General features: G+C 29.2%; 2 protein-coding genes across 2 annotated transcripts in view; both read left to right on the top strand.

The window, feature by feature from the left end:
* The window catches only part of LOC136796213 (glutathione peroxidase-like), a 43,937-nt gene extending 39,298 nt beyond the window's left edge, over nucleotides 1-4,639 (top strand). Inside the window, 1 exon segment of the mRNA XM_067049262.1 lies at nucleotides 700-4,639. Coding sequence (XP_066905363.1) covers nucleotides 700-903 — 204 coding nt within the window. The 3' untranslated portion in view covers nucleotides 904-4,639.
* Nucleotides 4,640-8,014: 3,375 nt separating this feature from the next.
* Nucleotides 8,015-18,778, top strand: part of Rassf (Ras association family member) — a 13,257-nt gene continuing 2,493 nt past the window's right edge. Inside the window, exons 1-10 of the mRNA XM_014425591.3 lie at nucleotides 8,015-8,166; nucleotides 8,293-8,387; nucleotides 8,621-8,760; nucleotides 10,248-10,323; nucleotides 10,947-11,108; nucleotides 11,853-12,002; nucleotides 12,864-13,115; nucleotides 15,799-15,947; nucleotides 16,870-17,027; nucleotides 17,631-17,850. Coding sequence (XP_014281077.1) covers nucleotides 8,127-8,166; nucleotides 8,293-8,387; nucleotides 8,621-8,760; nucleotides 10,248-10,323; nucleotides 10,947-11,108; nucleotides 11,853-12,002; nucleotides 12,864-13,115; nucleotides 15,799-15,947; nucleotides 16,870-17,027; nucleotides 17,631-17,850 — 1,442 coding nt within the window. The 5' untranslated portion in view covers nucleotides 8,015-8,126. The remainder of the gene's footprint in view (nucleotides 8,167-8,292; nucleotides 8,388-8,620; nucleotides 8,761-10,247; nucleotides 10,324-10,946; nucleotides 11,109-11,852; nucleotides 12,003-12,863; nucleotides 13,116-15,798; nucleotides 15,948-16,869; nucleotides 17,028-17,630; nucleotides 17,851-18,778) is intronic.

Raw genomic sequence — 18,778 nt, 5'->3', positions numbered from 1 at the left:
GTTTTTTTTTTTTTTTTTTTAAATTACATCTTCATAAAAGCTGGGAGCCTAAAACGAAATAATTCTAAATGGAATTCTCAGAAAGAAACCATTTTGTATGCAGGAGGAGACAAAATGCAGTCATTTAACCCTAATCTTTTATTATTTTAATGAACACTTTGTATAATTACTGGTCAAAATTGATGAGTTTGCCAAGTATAGGTAGGCGGAATACAAAATGGCAACTGTTTCAAAACAATGATAACTGATAAAATGATAACTCTGTTACAAAAAAAATACTTATTTTTTTTATTAGAGGAAGGAGAAGGTTATTGTTCCTAAGTTTTAAAAAGTCATTTTTATTATTTATTAATTCTTTTGGAAATTCATACAAAAAAAAGGCAGTTATTTCACCCTAATTTTTTATTACTTTAATGAAAACTATATATAATTACTAGTTTAAATTGATGTGTCTGCCAAGTATAGGTATGGGGAATAAAAAATGGTGGCTGTTTCAAGATGTAAAAAATTTAAATTTTTCATTTATTTAACATGATGGGTTTTTATAATAACCTTGATCATGCATGTGAACAAGGGTAATAATTTTCTTGATGTGATCAATTTTAGATTATTGATTAAAACGATGAATAAGTCAAATCTTGCATTTTTTTTTATTAGATTTACCTTTAAACATTTAATTTATTATTTATTTTCTTACAGAGTGTCTGCCTGTCGACAAGGGATGGTTTTGGCGATTTACAAGAACTCTATTGGAAACCGTTGATGAATTCTGATGTGAGATGGAATTTTGAAAAATTTCTCATCGACCCGTGGGGGAAACCATTCATGAGATACGACCCGAGCGCAGAACCTGTTTCGAAGATCACAACCGATATTGAGGCATTTACTCATACTGAATTTTAAAAATATTTTAAAAGATAGTTTTAAAGATTTCCTCAATTTTAGTTAATTTTTAATTTCCAATGGATATTCTACTCCCCTTTTTTGACACCTTACTATTTGGTTATGATTCTTCTCATGCTTGGAAAGAACAAATTCAGAAATTTATTAGCTTTCTAACCACTAAAAATGTTATTGATTAATTTTTACATCTGTGGTACCTTGATTAAAACTAAAATATGTTTTTTTTATATTCAATTAGAATTCATTGACTATAGATATATATTATTTAAAAAAATGTTTTATTAAATTAAAAAAATATGTTTTTATAGACTCTGGATTACCTCTAAAAATATTGTATATTCTCTTTTTTGTTTTTCTTAATTACAGGAATTTAAGCCTTGTGCCTATTTTAATTTTGTCCATAATATTTTTTAACTGTTTTCTTATCGGGCGGTGTAATTCATTTTGCAGTTACCTCTGAAAAATAAAATGTTCTGAATTAAAATGTGTTTATGGAATGAAATATGCAAAATAAAAAAGAAAGTATTGGTTAAGTACTTTATAATAAATCGAAATATTATTTTTAGTTTTATTATCTTTGTCTTCAATGACATTTTACTGTTTTAATTAATTTATTTACCTTCAATTTATATTTCTATAATTAATTTATAATTTAATATATTTTAAAGATTTATATTTATCTTAGTATAAATGCACTAATGCTGTAATATCAGCCTTACTCTATATATGCGTTGAGTCTTCAATTATAGTACTGTTCCAATAATTCTTTCTCTGCTATATACTCAAAAATGGTGCTTTTTGTCAGGCCATTTCATTCTATATCTGTGATATGTTGTTAAATGATATTTTATTATAGAATTTATTAATGATGATACAATGATTGGTGCCAGTGTAAATTTTAAAACTTTAATTTGATTTAAGTGGTCATGTATTGATAAAACAAAATAGGTATTTATTGTTTTTATTCACTCATACTTTGCTACTATAAGTTTCAAGTTTTCTTATTGAAAAATATTTTTAACCCTACGTCGTTGAATTAAATTAAATTTTTGTTAACTTATAATTTTAAAAAAAAAAATTGCTTTAGAATTTCAAAATAACAATGAATAATTAGATCCTTAGTTCCTTTCCAATCTGATACTTTTTTCATTGATAACTTAAATCAATTTTATTTAATTTTCATAATACATCTTCAAAATACAGAGAATATATTATTTTTTTTACAAGTGTATTATTAATTTATAAGTATTTGAAACTTATATTTAAAAAAAAAAATCATTTTAATTCTTGTCCTGTATTGAAAATTTGAGTTTTATTTATAGTACGTACCTACTTTTTTAACTCTCAGCTTGAAATTTCAGTACGAGTTGAGTTACTGAATGAAGAGATTTTCAAACAACTTTGTGTTTCATATTTTTAAGCTAGATAGTGCCATAATTAAGACAAAAAAAAAATAAAAGCCTAGTCAAACAACAACCTAGATCACACTTTTTTGAATTGGGATAATTGTGTCCCAAAAATGCAATAGGTAATTTTCAAACCTTATTTGTGGGACACTAATTTTTGTTATACTTACCATTTATTTTTCATAATTTGAGCCGTTCAGTGCACGCATCGATTAACTCCATAAAACAAAAAGTTGAGAAACGTGATGAAGTATTGTATATTGTTTATTAAAATTCTTGTTATAATATAAATTCAAATATATAATGTAGAATACATAAATACAGATATAGCTTTCATCTAACGGTGTATAAAATTAATAAGAAAGAATAGCCAAAAACTCACTCTTCTTGATTATAACAGATTTATTAATATTTATTTATTTAAAAACAATCTGGGAATAATGTTGAAAAGACCAAGAAAATATTTAGTCCATGTAATATTGGTGAAGTATACAGTAACATTCATGGTGCGAGATCACTGTTATACTAACTCTCGTTTGCATTGCCCTTCTTTTTTATCTGTTTGCCGATGCGATTTTGTTACCTTGTTACCAATATCGTTGAGAGGGGGAAAGCATCTTCGGCTGTTTTTAAAAAAAGAGCGTTGATGCATGGACGGAACAAATAATTCAATAATTAATAATTGCGTTGTTGAAACAATTTACATTAGAGTATGGAGTTTATCACAATTGCTTCTGAAATAAATTACTTATTATTCAATGGCCAAAAAAATTTTGCCGTTTAATGGTCTTAATCTGTATTATTTAGGAAAGCTATTAAAAATATAAAAAGTTATGATTATACCAAGTGTTTTGACACTTAAATTTAAGTTTTTTCAAAAAGTGGAGTTAATCGATGTGTGCACTGAACGGCTCATTTATAGGATCTAATGCAAATTATTTATGACTACATTGATTCTTTCCTAATTTTTTTTTTTTATACAACCTTCATGGTTTTCCTGCAATGCAAAAGAGAGCTTTCCTCTAATAAGCTAAGTGGAAACCCTATTCTTACAAACAAGTCAAGCTAGGTCACTGTTAGGTGTGAAAAGTTCCATTTGTCCTTAATAGCAGTTGTCAGATGTTGAGTACGTAACAAAAAATAACTTCATGGCTTCAGATACAGTTAGTATTATTTTTTGAATCATTTACAGATTTGCCTTCAGTTCACTCTAACCAATAAATCTTACATTCGTTAGATGTAATATACCATATTTAAAATACATCCAAATTTTGTCAGAGCTATCCATTAGAAACCCCCTTAATAATATATTAAAGAGGGATATTTTCATATTCATTTATTAAAGAATTTTGAATTAATCTTTTAAGGGAAATCTCTTTATTCAGCTTTATGTACCATTTCACTGATATTTAATAGATTTTAGATGTGGACTATGTAGTGGCAACTTTTTTTAGATTATTAATATAATTAGTTACCATTCATATTAATTAAGTAATCTAGTAGTTTAGTTATGTTAAAGTAATTTACCTAAATATAGTAAAAAATATATGAGGAGTTTTCTATCAAAAGTTAATATTCTGACTTGTGGAAAATTATTACCAAAAAATTAATATCGGAACATCTAATGTACATAAGTTTTATTTTCATTGAAAATATCAATTTGTAATGGCTATCAGCCAGGAGAAAATTTAAATTTTGAAATAAAGTTAAAAGTTTTTGTTGTAGAATTTTTATTCGTCCTGAAAACCTTTAGTTTTGAAAAGTGGGCATATCAACTTTTGAGAGAAAACTCCTTATATATATTCAGTTATTGATAATAAAAACATGGAAAGAGCTATGCTAAGAATTAAAATATTTGTTGCTTCTTGACTGCTTTGTTAATTGATACATTTAATTATTTATAAATAACATTCTTTGAATAAGTTTTCATAATCCAATAAATAGTTAAAGATTATATTATACTGATATACCTCAATTTTCTTTTTATATTTAATGTTTCATTACTTTAACATAGGTCATTTTAAAATAAAAATAATTTATATGCTTAAAATAAGTAATAAGTTGTCAAATATAACTAAATAATGTTATTTAATTAATAAGCTGTATTAAAACGAGTGGAAAAAACTGAAAGTTATTGTATAGGACCTTCTTGCATGCATTGAATGACGGGAGGACCGTAAATCATGATCGCTCGTGAGGGGTTCTCCCTGATGCGGCCCATGGAGAGTGCACATCTTGGACCACGCTGCAAGAGGATCTATAATTACTGACAGTGAAGACTTGCCTTCTAACATGTTGTACATTGTAAATAAAATATTTATTGAATTTTTCGATGTGTATATTTCAATAAAATTACTGCATCAAAATACCTATTTTGTTTGAATGAATCACATTCAGCAGAAATGAGTTAACCATAAAATTTGCAAAATAAGAGCTAATTGATAAATATTATTGTTTCCGAAGTATCACACCATTTCCTACATCAAAGATCTAACCCTTTATGTGTATGTTTATACCATCTATGAACTCAATATGAAAACATTGGACCCTGAAGATGTGAAATATCTCAAAATTAGAAAATATTTTGAGAGAGCATTTAATGTTTAAGTTTGTAATATTTATGATTTTTTTTATTTAACTTTAAATTCATTTTTCTCAGTTGAGTAATTATGGTTTGGTTACTTTCAGCCGAATGTGGTCCTAATTAAAACTACCATTTTCCTTCCTGAAGTAATAATATTGTCTGGTCGAACCATTCAAAAATTTCATTTTTCAATATATTCAATTTATTAATTGATAAGAGAAGAGAAGAGAAAGAAATTTGTTCATTCATGCTGCCCAAATACATCGGATTGCCACATTACACACCATACTGATCAATCCATGATCGTACATATATAAATTACATATTTTTATATGATATAATATAATAGAAAGATAACATTTTTTTCCCCACAGTATTCTTTTACAATTAATACCAGTCTATAAACTAAATACAAGCTTTTCAATTTACTCCTTTTTTTCTTTCCCTTCTATTTTACAACCCTTATTTCATTTTATCAACAAATTCCCCTATATAACAAATAATAGAATATTAAAAACAATAAAGTAATAAATAAATAAAACAACAAATAAGATATGCGATGCAAGCATGCCATCCCTCCTCTGGATAACTCCTCTACTCATTAATTTCCATGCATGTGGTGGTGTATGATTCCCAGGGAGTCAAGTATTATATTCTCTGTCATCCTAGCCACGTCCTGGACATCGACCCTAAGCTCCTCCATGAAGCTCCTAGTTGTGTTGGGAATCGTTCCACGGACTCCGAACCAGAGGCCTCTTTCAACATTTTTGGTATTAAATGAAAATTTATTTTTCCAAAATTATTTAAACCATTACATCTCAACTGATCTAAGTATCCTCCATTTTGAAACACTGTTTTTTTTTTTAAAAAATATAACAACTCATGATACTATTAGTTTTTTAATGGAAGATCATTGAATTACAGTGTGTAATTAATAAAAGAAAGATGGTCCGGGTAGGGTCTAAATAATTCAAATTGTAGGTAAACTATTTATTTTGAGCCAACATTTCGTTCCACTTTGCAGGGTTTCATCATGACTAAAAAATATACTAACTGACTAGTACAAGATACTAAATCATTTAACAGTAAGATAATAAGATAACAGGCAATAAAAGTGAACTAAAGTGTTGCTCAAAAATATGTGAAAAGTATGGCAAAATAAATAGCTTAATTACTATTTAAGTTTTTTTTTTTTACCGCACCCAGACCATCTTTCTTTTATTAGATTTTTAAACTTAAATCTTTGGATGTGCCATTTCTGATATGTGATATATGCGCTATTCGCACTTTGGAATTTGAGATATTATCACCCACCTGTAACTCAAATCCAGGAGGATCTCATCGAACTTTCTTCCTGGCTACTGAGAGGTTCCAAAGAAATTCTATTCTTTTTAAAATATTTCTTAGAATTTATATATTCTTCAAAAAGATCCAAAGATCTAAAAAATGTACTATTAACAACCTGGTTCTGTGCTGAAAAAAAGAAGATAAATATCATGCAAAGATGAAATAAAAACTTAAAATTAGAAAAATTGCCTAAGCTACTCATTCTTTCAATTTGATTGATTAAAGTAAATAAGATGAATAATGGTATGGGTTATAGGCATAACATAAATGCATTTATTTCAGAAAAAAATGTGACTTTCTGCTATCCAAAAATTATTCCTTAAATTCATCAAATTATTCTGTTTGCTAGTTTAGTCCCGAAGGACTATGTTACCTGTGATGAAAATAAATTTATTAAATTTAGAATTTTTTTAATGTCTGATCTAAAACCAAAGAGTCATGTTTTCTTTTAAATATTTTGTAATTGTTGAATGTTATGGTATTACAAAGTGGTAATAATAAATACTAGATTGGTCTGTTACAGAGAACAAGATTTAATTGACACATCTTTGTTTGGACAGGTGAACTAATTGAATATAAATTAATATGTGTTAAGCATAGAAGTAACTCAACAAAAAAAAATTATATGATGAAAATTGTATACTGTTTAAAAAATTTATTTATTTTTTAAATTAATCACAAGGAAAAAATTTAGTCACATAAACTATCCATAATTATTTATAAGTTAGTTCATAGATAATAAAAAAAGATAAAGTATATTAAAGATAATAGCAGTAAAAAAAAAACTGATAAAATCCATTTACAACTGCAACTCAAAGCTTTTAATCCATATCAAAATACCTTCAGGCAAAACGTAAATTACTTTAGATTAAAATCATAGTTAAAGTATTGGTATTATTTTTCATTGTAAAAAAATATATCATTCTCAATTCATTTAATATTGCATTTAACACGCTTTCCATTTGCAGAAAAATGTAACTTCTTAAATAAATTAATTTATTAATGAATTATAAGTAGTAAGACGTCCACAATAATAATTATTAATATCTATATTAAGAAAAGACATTACCCATATTCGGACATTACTATATTCTTATATATTACCTTATTATTATGTCCCATTTCAGTATTTATTAGGGTATGGAATACTTCAAAACCATTTATAATAGTTGTATTTTAGTTATTTGTCATTTTAATCCCATTAAAACCGATAATTTGGCAGGAGCATCCGAGAATTCACCCGTCTTTGATAGCATAACATTTAAATATGTATTTATATAAATGTTAATGTACAGTACAATTATATATGACAAAAAGAAATTATGTTAAAAGGATTAATATTAAAAGAGTAACAAACACTAAAGGGGAGGGATGATAATACGAAAATATTGATAAGATCAGTGTATTCTTCCCACAAAGAAAACAGAAAAAAACTTGAGTGGTCAATAAAAAGATGTCCCTGATTTCTACGATATTAGATTTTTATGAATATTTTATATGCATAATTCATAAAGGCTTCATGAATCATTTGCGTTTTGTTTTGAATCCGCAGACTATTGTCTGAATGTATAGTAAAATACTTTAATTTTATAAGAGGGGGTATTTAATTTTCAAAAATTGTACTTTTCGTTTTTTAAATATAATTTTTAAAAAATATATTGTTTTAATCGGGCTTTATAATACTTTTCACATTTTATTTTTATTGTAAAAGTACGGTTTACTGATTTATTCCTATAAAAGTAAAGTTGTGACTCAAGCAACACTGCTACAGACAGTAATCAAAAGATCACTCTAGGAGCTATGAAATATAAACAAATACAGAAATGCGTTAAAGTGATTGATATATTCTCTTCATTTTCATGACTTAAGCACAATTTAATCTTAAGATGTGGAAGTGCCATAAATGCGGCAAACCAGTTTATTTCGGTAATAATTTGATTTACATTTGTCATGTATAAAAAAAAAATTGTCTTTGTTTCTTAAATTTGGGTCTGTTTTGATGAAAAATGAGGTTTTATGGAACTCAGCTTAATTAATTGAAATTTCTTTTAGCTGAGCGGAAACAATCTTTAGGATATGATTGGCATCCTGAATGTTTGAGATGTGAGGAATGTGGAAAACGCTTAAATCCTGGGCAGCACGCTGAGGTGAATATTATGTTATTCAATGTAAAGTAAAGAGAATAATATGACACCATATATATCTCTTTGCTCATGTGGTCATTTAGAATTAAGCTGTGATAATTAGACACTATAAACTTGATTCCCATGTAAGTAATAAAAGAACAAAAGCTTATGTATTTAGTGGCCTGTCTATACTTGAAATGTCATGTACAGTCTTCTGTCTGTATCTTGTTACATATAATTTAAATTTATTTTAGCACAAAGGGGTTCCTTACTGTCATGTTCCCTGTTATGGCGCATTATTTGGTCCACAATTATATGGTCATGGGACTAGAGTGGAATCACATACTAGTTTTGGAAAAGTTGAGAATAAGTCTTCCTCTAAAAACATGCCAAGGTATGATAAAAACAATTATTATGTAAAATTGAATGAATTCTCATTTAGTTAGTTTCTAGCCAGTAGTTTTTTATTTGATAGTGTAAATTTAATAAATGTTCTATCTATATTTAAAAATTTTTTTAATGAGATCAATTGTTTTAATTTGTCCATTTGGACTTGCTTGGGATTTGATATGCATTTACATTATTTTATATGTTTTCTGTTTATTTTATTACAACATGTACAAATAATAGGTTCAAGAGTATGAATGGATTGTTCTTAAGTTATATTGTCATATATAAATGTAATGTCAGCTTAGATTAAAGAAATGTCCTATAGATTTCTTTTGTGATTCATATTCATGATAAATCATTAGCCCTTCGAAACTGCCACATTCTTTTAAGAATCAGTTCAAAAATCTTGAGATCAATCAATAAGCCAGAAGCTGTGCTGTAACTACTTATTTAAAAGGAATAACATCTCCTGTTTAGTCTCCTCTGCAATGATGTCCCTCGATGAGGGATGAGGTTTGCTCTGACAGATCTGTTATGTTCATTATCATCGACATGGCTCACAAGATTTTGATCGCCTTCAACCTTCTTTATATAGCTTAAAAGGTGTAAAAAGCCTTTGAAAGCCCGAAAGAGTGAGTAGAACACTTTTACTCCATTAGGAGGAGAGGATCTCATCATTGTCTTTCTTTTTGGAAACATTGGAACTGATGCTAGTGATGTGTTTAAAACCTATCGCTGTATAAGCTATCAGTTTTATCATCAGCTGCTGTTCTCCAATTGCCTAATCTAGAATGTTCAAAGAATCTTCTGTCACAGTCACAGACTTGTTCTACCTCTCCTTGAACTAAAATATAGTTCATTAGTGATGTTATTTTCCTTAGAGGAGGTTAGCTTAGATAAAATTAAAAATATTGCCCCAAATAACTATAATCTATATCATTTATGTATATAATGGTGCTAACCATAAGTTAATGTGAAGAAGATAGCCAGAGATGCAGTTAAGAAGAAAGAAAAATTAGTAACAAATATTTACATAATTTCTACCAACGTTTTGACCTACGTTGTAGGTCTTCATCAAGGTTACAATAAAAAGATACAAAGGTAGAGTTAATTAATTATAATTATAATTAAGGATTTTATGCCTATATTAACATGTAAGTTATTAATTACACTGATGGAGTGAACAGATTCATCAAAATATATATAATTGAAAAGATCTATTAATTTAATTAAATGAGGGGACATAATAACTGTTATAAGATGTTAAATGTAACAGATAAATTAATATTACAGATCTCATAAAAATATAATGTAGAAGGAAGGATGCGGGAGTAGGTAGAAAAGAATGATAAGAATATATAAAACAGGATTTTGCAAGCTAAAAAGAATAATAAAGATAAATGTTAAAATAAATTAAGTAGATAATAATAAGCCAATAGGATAAAAATTATTTTTTAAAAAATAAATTCTTATCTTCTAATATTCTTTTAGGTCTCATTTGGAATCAAAACTAAAAGTCTTCAATCAGTATTATGATGGAAGGAGTGGTGAAATAAGATGCCGAGAGGTAAACAGTTGTTCTTGTTTTGTCAGTGCTTATTTTATAAAATATTATTAATAGCTGTGATTAATAAAAATATATTTTAACAAAAAATTATTTTTATTTATTTGGAGTCAACTTGATAATTATCAGCAGTGTTAGGCAAAAAGTAATTACAGTTACAATCACTTTAATTTGAATTTTATTTTGATTAGTAATTTCAATAACTTCAGTATTAGTGATCTAGACGCCAATAATTTGAAAAAAAGATTGTACCAGCAGATTTAACTCTAGAAACAATCTATATTCAGCTGAAACAAGTGCCAAAAAATTATAATGTTTGTATCTTCACTTCTAAATGTTCTTTCTAAATTTTCTAAATCCATTTTTCATGTCCATTAATTGTTGGCTCTCAGATCACTTGGAGCTACGGCTTTTCTTCATATATGACATATTCCAGTCATATCAGTATTCCATCTATTTTGTTTATTTATTGTTGACAGTTGATTATATTCTTTTCTTTTTTTAATATTTAAATGGCCACTCCTTTTATAATAATTGTTATTTGTATAAGATTTTATTTATTTTCTTATCTTTTAATGGTTTTAGCTTAATGTAAATTGTATATCCAGATTCCATTTTGTTATCAGGTGAATGGACGCCTAGTACTGGAAGGAGCATTAAGGATTTATTGGGGAGTATCTGGAATGATACACTTAAAGGAAGACGATGATCAGAGAACTGTTGTTACTGTTAGAAAGAGGAACTCTTATAGGTACAGCGGGATTGCAATCAATGGGCTTCCCGAAAAGGTATTTTAATTATTTTTAAGGCGTTTCTGATGATTATCATTTGTGTATTTTTTTTACTTGTTTTATTTTTTAAAGTACTTATATAAAAAATATTGTATTTGTAAAAACATTTGACATTTATTTAATTCTAAAGCAACCTCAATGTTGGTGACTTTATCCCTTCCTCCAAAAAAAAAAAATATATATTTGCTGGTGTATTGATTTGTTAATGTGATCATTCAACACGATGGTATAGAGTTGTGGTTCCCAAACTTTTTTGTCCTCCCACCCCCTTTCCAGGAAAAATATTATCTAGCGCCCCTGGAAATTAATTTTTTAAAATTTTAATACCAATAAATAGGAAATATTCATGTATTAATGTTTCTACCTTTTTCATAAACTATAGCAAAGAAGAAAGGTGTGAATTAGAAACATTGAACTTGGAAATTATGAAACTATTTATTGAACTCAGAATACACCACAAAAGTTAAAACATTCGAAATCATCTTAATGAGAAGGATGAACCGGGTGTACTGCTACCAATTTAGTAATCCTCGGCTCTATTTTCCTCAGTTGTAATATTGTTGACCGTGACAACTTGTAGTTATTCTTCATCCCCTAAATGCACCTATGGCCATCACTGCCCCCTGAATCGCTGCAGTACCCACCAGGGGTCCGTTGCACTTTGGGAATCACTGAATAGAATCACTGAGCTAGAGGGTAAACAAAAAATAATTTTCTTCATTTTTGTTACTTTTGTTTTAGCCTTTGGAAAATGGGTCTATCCAACCACCTGAAGACTGTAAACCTGAAGCAGTTGACGAAACTCAAAACCTCGCTGGAAAATCCCTAACTCTTCCATCCAAACTTGACATTAATAAGATTGAATGGAATGAATTAGATGAGCTTTTGCAGGTTAGCATTATTTATTTTGATAAAATTTATAAAAATAAAAAAAAAATATATATCTTTTTATTGGTCATTGTTTTGTTTTTTCTCCAGACAGTGAAAAAAGAGCCACAAAAAACTTGATTCTAATTACAGATACAAATATGTATTAGTTAAAGCTTTATTTACTAGTAACGGATGCCTAGACTTTGCTGCCTTGCACCAAGTAGCGTGGAAGTGTCAGGATTCATTTGCTGGACCGTCACAAAATAAGTATCAACTGACCCAGGCTATCGGTAAACAGTTTGGACCCTAGGACCCTTGCCACAACATTTCTGGCCGCCATTGCCTCCTTATTAGCCTTAACTGTCTATTATTATTATCAAAAATATAATTACAAGGTGAATGCAAAATATTGAAAATAACTTAATAAATTTAAGTTATTTAATTAAATTCACTTTATTGTCCACTCTGTTTTTATTACTGTGTGGTTCATAAAAATTAACAGATTGTTTTGAATGTTTCCTCAATTAATACCTACTTTTTTAGTATTATTGTTCTTTAAAATAAATTATCTATTGAATAACAGAAATTCCCGAACCTTTCAATTTTTCTTATATTTTTTTAACAAATTAAAAAATAAATATTAAAAATATCTTTTATTAAATTTTAATAAATAAAAATAAAACATTACAGGTATTGGATAACTTTTTAGCTGTTCTCATTTTCTGTGCTTCATATTGTAATTAATTAATGCCTATTTTTTTATAATCATACTCACACTTTTTTTGGTTTTTAGAGAAGTTAGCTATTAGATTTAGTTCCCGATTCTTTTGCACCTCTCTACTAAGAACTTAAGTTTATTTAAAATATTTAATTTCTTCTTAGGTTGAAAGGAAAATAGAAGATGGTGAAAAACTTTACCAAACGATGCCTTCCAGCTTACCAAGAGCTCCTACTTCTCCTAACAGTAACACCAGCTCTACTGCCGATGCTTCACCGTTGTCATCTGAACTGAATCCTCCTTTGTCCCCTGATATCGAAAAGCAAAATGGCGATGATTACTCAAGATGCTTTGAAGATACATTGGAGATGGGATTCGCTATAGACCGAAGCCAAAGCAATCCAGAAGCTCTTAGTGTAAGTATGCCATTACTTACTTTATTATGAGATCATCTAGTAGTTTAACATTTTAGAATTTTTTTTTATCTATCAATAGTAATCATAGATTAAAGATTCTAATGTATGATTGTTCCTATTTTATTCTAGAGTCCAGGTTTTATAGTGTGCAGCCACTACCATTATGTACACTACTATATTTGATGTTCTGACAGTACTGTCATACTATCACAATTTACTTGATATTTGTTAGTACTGTCAACTATCTGTGTATGTGTGACAGTTAACTGCCATATGTAGATGCCTTGGCAGTGAAGTGTCACACCTTATAACCTCATAATACCAACTGCATATATAACTTATAGACTTGTATGTTTCCTTATTTATCTATTTTTAACATCTGTCTATCAAGTTTAACTTAGGTTCTCTGTCAATGTCCAAATAAGAATTCTCTTACAGTTTAACTGTTGATAGTACTACTCTAACAGCTACCTGTCTTCAGTAAAGGGGCCTTACTTAATGTCGAGTAATCCTTATAGAAATAAAAAGTTATTTTGTCCTGTATTAGTGCTCGTATAAATTTCTCTTATTGATGTTATTAACTTGGTCATTTTGGACACTCCATTGCCTTATGAACTGTTCACATTGTAAACATTATCATATAAAAGAAAGATGATCCATGTGCAGTAAAAAAAAAAAAAAACTCAAATAGGGATTAAACTATTTAAGTTTAATAAACGATTTAAATAGTTTAATCTCTATTTGAGTTTTTTTAAAAATGAAGTGTTGATAGTTGGCTGTAGATTGATAAGAGGAGAAGATGGTCGGTGGTGCGGTCAGCAAAGATACACAAACAAATAAAACTTATTTATTTGCGCCGACGTTTGAATTTCAACTTGAATTTCAGGCCTTCATCGAGGCTCAAAAAAAAAAAAAGTAGATAACAACCTTAATTCAGAGGAACATAAACATAAAAGAACTTGATAAAAATAATAATAAATTAAATAAATTTTAGTTGATATTAATGGAAGATAAAGTATAATATTGTAGGGGTATGAATTATACAAAATAAATGATACAGAAGAAAATGTAAATGATGAGTAATGGAATTAACATAATAAAATATGTAAATAATGAAAAAAATTAAAATCAACAGAATGAAATGTGTGAAAGAAAACGATATCTATGATGCAATGGGCAAGAAAAAAAATGGAATGAATGTTACACTGGATAAAAGATACAAAGTAATATAGATGAGTAAAAAAATAAGCTAAAATGAATGTAGGAAGAAACAAGAGAGAAGACAATGTGAGAGTGGGAAAAAGGAAGAAATATTTAAAAAAGACAGAAATTTAGTGAATAAGAGTGAAGATGTCCAAGTGAGTGGTAACAATCTTATCCAGAAAGTAGTGAGCCTGAAAATGCGTTAAATTAAGTTTTTTTTTACTGCACCTGGACCATCATCCTTTTATGTATTACTCACGGTGAAGCAACTCTCTTTCAATAAAGTGTAATAATTTTAAAAATATTAAAAAATAAAATAAAAAGAATCTTTGCTCGTTTTATAACTTTCTTCAAATATAAGAGATAACTTGGGTTCTAATTAAGAACTTTAATATCAAATAGATAATATAATTTTATTATACAAAAAGACTCTTAATTTTATTATATAAAAAGAGAGAGAGACTCTATATCTCAGGGCGGGTTACTAGCAATCAGAATACAAACACTTTTACAATTAACTTAATTAAATTAATATCTCTGTTACAATTGTATTTTAAATTTAGTTATAACCAAACTAACCAAGCTCACGGTCTTCCTTTTGAGATCCTTGATGTTTTCTTTTCTTCCTATTATTCTGGCGTCCAAGCGTCCAAAATGGCTTCCTTCTTGCTGGACAGAAATTGATGAGCACCTCTTCTTGCTCAAGGCACCATCTCTCTTCGGTGCCACAGACCCGACTCTGTTCCCTCCTAAAACAAAACCTTCCTTGAGGTTACATGTAAACATCGATTTTTGCACAACAGTTAGGGATTTTTGCAAATGATTTATTTTCTGAATATTATTCATTTGCACTATTTCTTGATTTCTATTTTTCCTTTAAATTGCTGTATTTTCAATTATGATGGAAAGAGTTAAAATAGTTTTTATGATATTTGAATCTGCTCACATGGCCTTGATTCAACGGACTTGATTGAAGAATACGTACCGCCATCTTGGCTTTGTTTGGAATACAACGTATTTCTTTTAGACAAAGAAAACTGGTTAGCTTGCTTTATAATTTAAAATAACAAATAACAATATTAAAATTATACATAAAATAAAACATATCAACACCCTTTATACATCAAAAATATATTATTTACTCAAAAAGAGCATATTACAAAAGATTATCATATTTCTTTGAGGTGTTTTATCATCTGAGCCCAACTTGTTCTTTCTAAGTTTAAAACCTTAATTACTGTTCCATGGCACTTAAGTGTTTTGAGAATCTTGAGGTATGGCACCACTGCCGGGCAACGAGTATTCAAGCACCACCTTGAATGAATTTTTTTAATATATTTCTTTGTTAATTGATACTGCATTCAATCCTAAGATTTAGTTGATCATTTGAACTGAAGAGGAAGAGTAAACACTGTATCTGTTTCACCTCATTTCTATTTATTTATTGTCCCCCTCATAATTTAAAATTTTAATTCTTCAGCAAGGAGCAGGAAGTGGTGGTGAGTCTGAAAGTGAAACCAGATCTGAAGCTCGTGCAGTACGGAGAAGAGCCCCAATAGTTCGACGGACAGGAGCTCGTAGAAGACGACTTAAAAGAAGATGTTCCATTAATGGTCATTTCTATAATAGGTAACCACTAAAAACAATAAAAGAAGTTAAACAATAATAAAAATGTTTTTTGTTTTACTCACTATTTCACTCACTCACTCACTCACTCACTCACTCACTCACTCACTCACTCACTCACTCACTCACTCACTCACTCACTCACTCACTCACTCACTCACTTACGCACTGTTGGGCACTACAGTCCTTGCAGGATCTGGGCCTCTGCCACCATTCTTTCCCATGCCTCGCGGTCTCCAGCGAGACTCCTCCAATTTTCAATTCCCATTTCTCTCAAATCATCTAGCCACCGGCACCTGGGTCTGCCCCTTTTCCTTTTTCCTCCTGGTGCATCCTTTTAGGTAGCCTGCAGGGTTCCATCATTTCCTCATGTCCCAACCATCTTAGCCTGCTCTTCTTAATAGCACAGAGGATATCAGGCTCTCCATACAATTCTTTTATTTCGTCATTGCTTCTGATTCTCCACCTGTGCTCCTCTTTAACGGCTCCAAAGATCTTTCTTAGGACTCTTCTCTCCCAAACCAGTAGAGCTCTTCTATTTTCCTTGGTTAGAGTCCAGGTCTCACTGCCATACATTACCACTGGCCTAATTACTGTTTTGTACAACAAAAGCTTTGCTTTCCTGGAAAGACTTTTGTGTCGGAGAGCTTTTTGCAGGGCATAGAAACATCTGGTTCCTCCTACCATTTTTTTTTTTGTTTTACTATTTAATTCAATATTACAATGCAACATCGGTTCCTGATTAAGAATCAATTTTTAAAATCCTTAGGTTTTTTCATAAATTGTAATGCCATAAAATGGCTTCAGTAGACATTTACTGACATAATATATACTTAATTTAATTTATAAACCAGTGTTAAATTATTTGCATTCTTTTTTTTTTTTTTTTTTTTTATATTACTTACATAAAAAAATTGATTTTTAGAGAAACTTCCTTTTTTACTCCGCCTTACGGCTCACAGATGTCCGTCTGGGTTACTTCTCTAGTCTCTACGAACGAAGTCATCAATCTCATGTTAGACAAGTACAAAGTCGATTCTCATTCTAATTGCTTCGCTCTCTACGTCGTTAGAGATAATGGAGGTAAGTTAATTTTTAGAATATTTTTTCTAAACACATTTTTTTCCTTTCAAAATATTTAATAAAATAATTAATACAAGTGAGAATAAGAAAGACTCTAATAAGCTCTCTAAAAACTTGAATTTAAGGCTGTTTTCTAAAAATACTTAGTGTAAGAATTTCTATGCAATAATTAATTATTATAAAAATATTCATGTGAATAAAATACACTTTGTCATTTTATTTTTATATTTCCTTATTATTAATGAGTTCTCTCTTTTCCAATCTCCTTTCATTAATCTAAAACCATTTGATTTAAGTTAGTGCAGATTGAGGTTAATGTACTCAGCCAGAAGTTTGATTTCTTATTGTTATAGAACATTTGAAGGACCTATTTTTCTCCAAGGATCCCTCTTGCAGGATTTCAGTTTTTAAAAGATCTTTTTTGCTCCTTGAATGTCCTTTGAAGGGCGCTTTGCAGAACATCTTTCCTTAAAAGAAAATTTTCCTCTAAGGACCTATTCTACTGAACCTTATCCCTCAATTGATTTCCTTTCCAGAACCTCTTACAGGTTGGTTAAAAATTAATAAATCATACTGATAAATTATTTTAATTTTTTTTTACAGAACAGAGAATGCTGAAAGATGATGAATATCCTTTAGTGACTCGAATCATGTTGGGACCTCATGAAGATGTTGCTCGTTTATATCTCATGGATAGAAAGAACACCGTTGAAATTTCCAGCGAAGTTGCCCAGTTCTTAAATCTGTCGTTGACTGAATGCACAGCCATTCTGGACAGATACGAATGGGAAGAGGAACGGGAAGAAAGAAAAATCAAAGCTAAGTAAGCCAGAATTCTTTTGTTCTTCAGATCTTAGCTTTATGGTATAGTGAAATGGGACCATCCGTAGCTCAGGTGGTTGACCCAGTGGTCTTGGCAAACTGAGAACTCCAGGTAATGTCGTTTCGAATCCGGCCTGGGGCGTTGACTTTTTTCATTAAGTGGCTGTCCCACAAAATGAATAATTTTACCCCTCACCATGGTTAGAATAGGTTGGACACCTGTAGGTAAAGTTCCTATCATGAGATATTGACGGACCAGTCTCTGCAAGCAGTTCACTGCTAGTTCTTCTCCTCTATGTGTTATGGTTCTGATCCTAGATTGCTCCTGTAATTGTACAGGAACTTTCTGTTCAAATCTCTCTATATTGCCTTTTCCAGATCTCACAGCCCTATATCAGTATATCAGTGGTACTAGAGTATTTCATCATAAATGATGTGTAATATCAAAAATTTTTTGTTTTTATTTATTTTTTATGTTCTTTTCATCTCTGTTTTATATTATTCTTTTAAAAAAATATGCCAATCAGATTAGAGTAGGCAAGCTCTTAAACTTCAAATTCTCATTACTGCACATCCATCGTACTCATTACCGCCTCTGTATCCATTAGCTATCAACCTTAGATGGGATGCTTAAAGTTAACAAATGTGACCGATATCTATGGAGACATAAAGATAAGGACAAAGATTGAATTTATATGAAAATATTTTTTATCTGAGGGTTATTTAGCATTATAAATAAATATGGAATGACATTTTCTCATAAAATTCTTTCATAATTTTAAGTTATAGAATTAATTTATTGAGTCTTGTAAAAAAAATAGTTTTAATAAACAATTGAATGGAACTTAATAATTTATTTTTTAAAAGTTCCTAATAAAATTGTTTTTTTTTTTGTTTTTTTAAATAATTTATTTATTGATATTTACAAC

The sequence above is a fragment of the Halyomorpha halys genome, unplaced genomic scaffold, assembly GCF_000696795.3.
Source record: "Halyomorpha halys isolate HHAL.00 unplaced genomic scaffold, Hhal_1.1 Scaffold523.1, whole genome shotgun sequence".
Classification (NCBI taxonomy): domain Eukaryota; kingdom Metazoa; phylum Arthropoda; class Insecta; order Hemiptera; family Pentatomidae; genus Halyomorpha; species Halyomorpha halys.
This window is presented reverse-complemented; position numbering and strand designations above follow the sequence as displayed.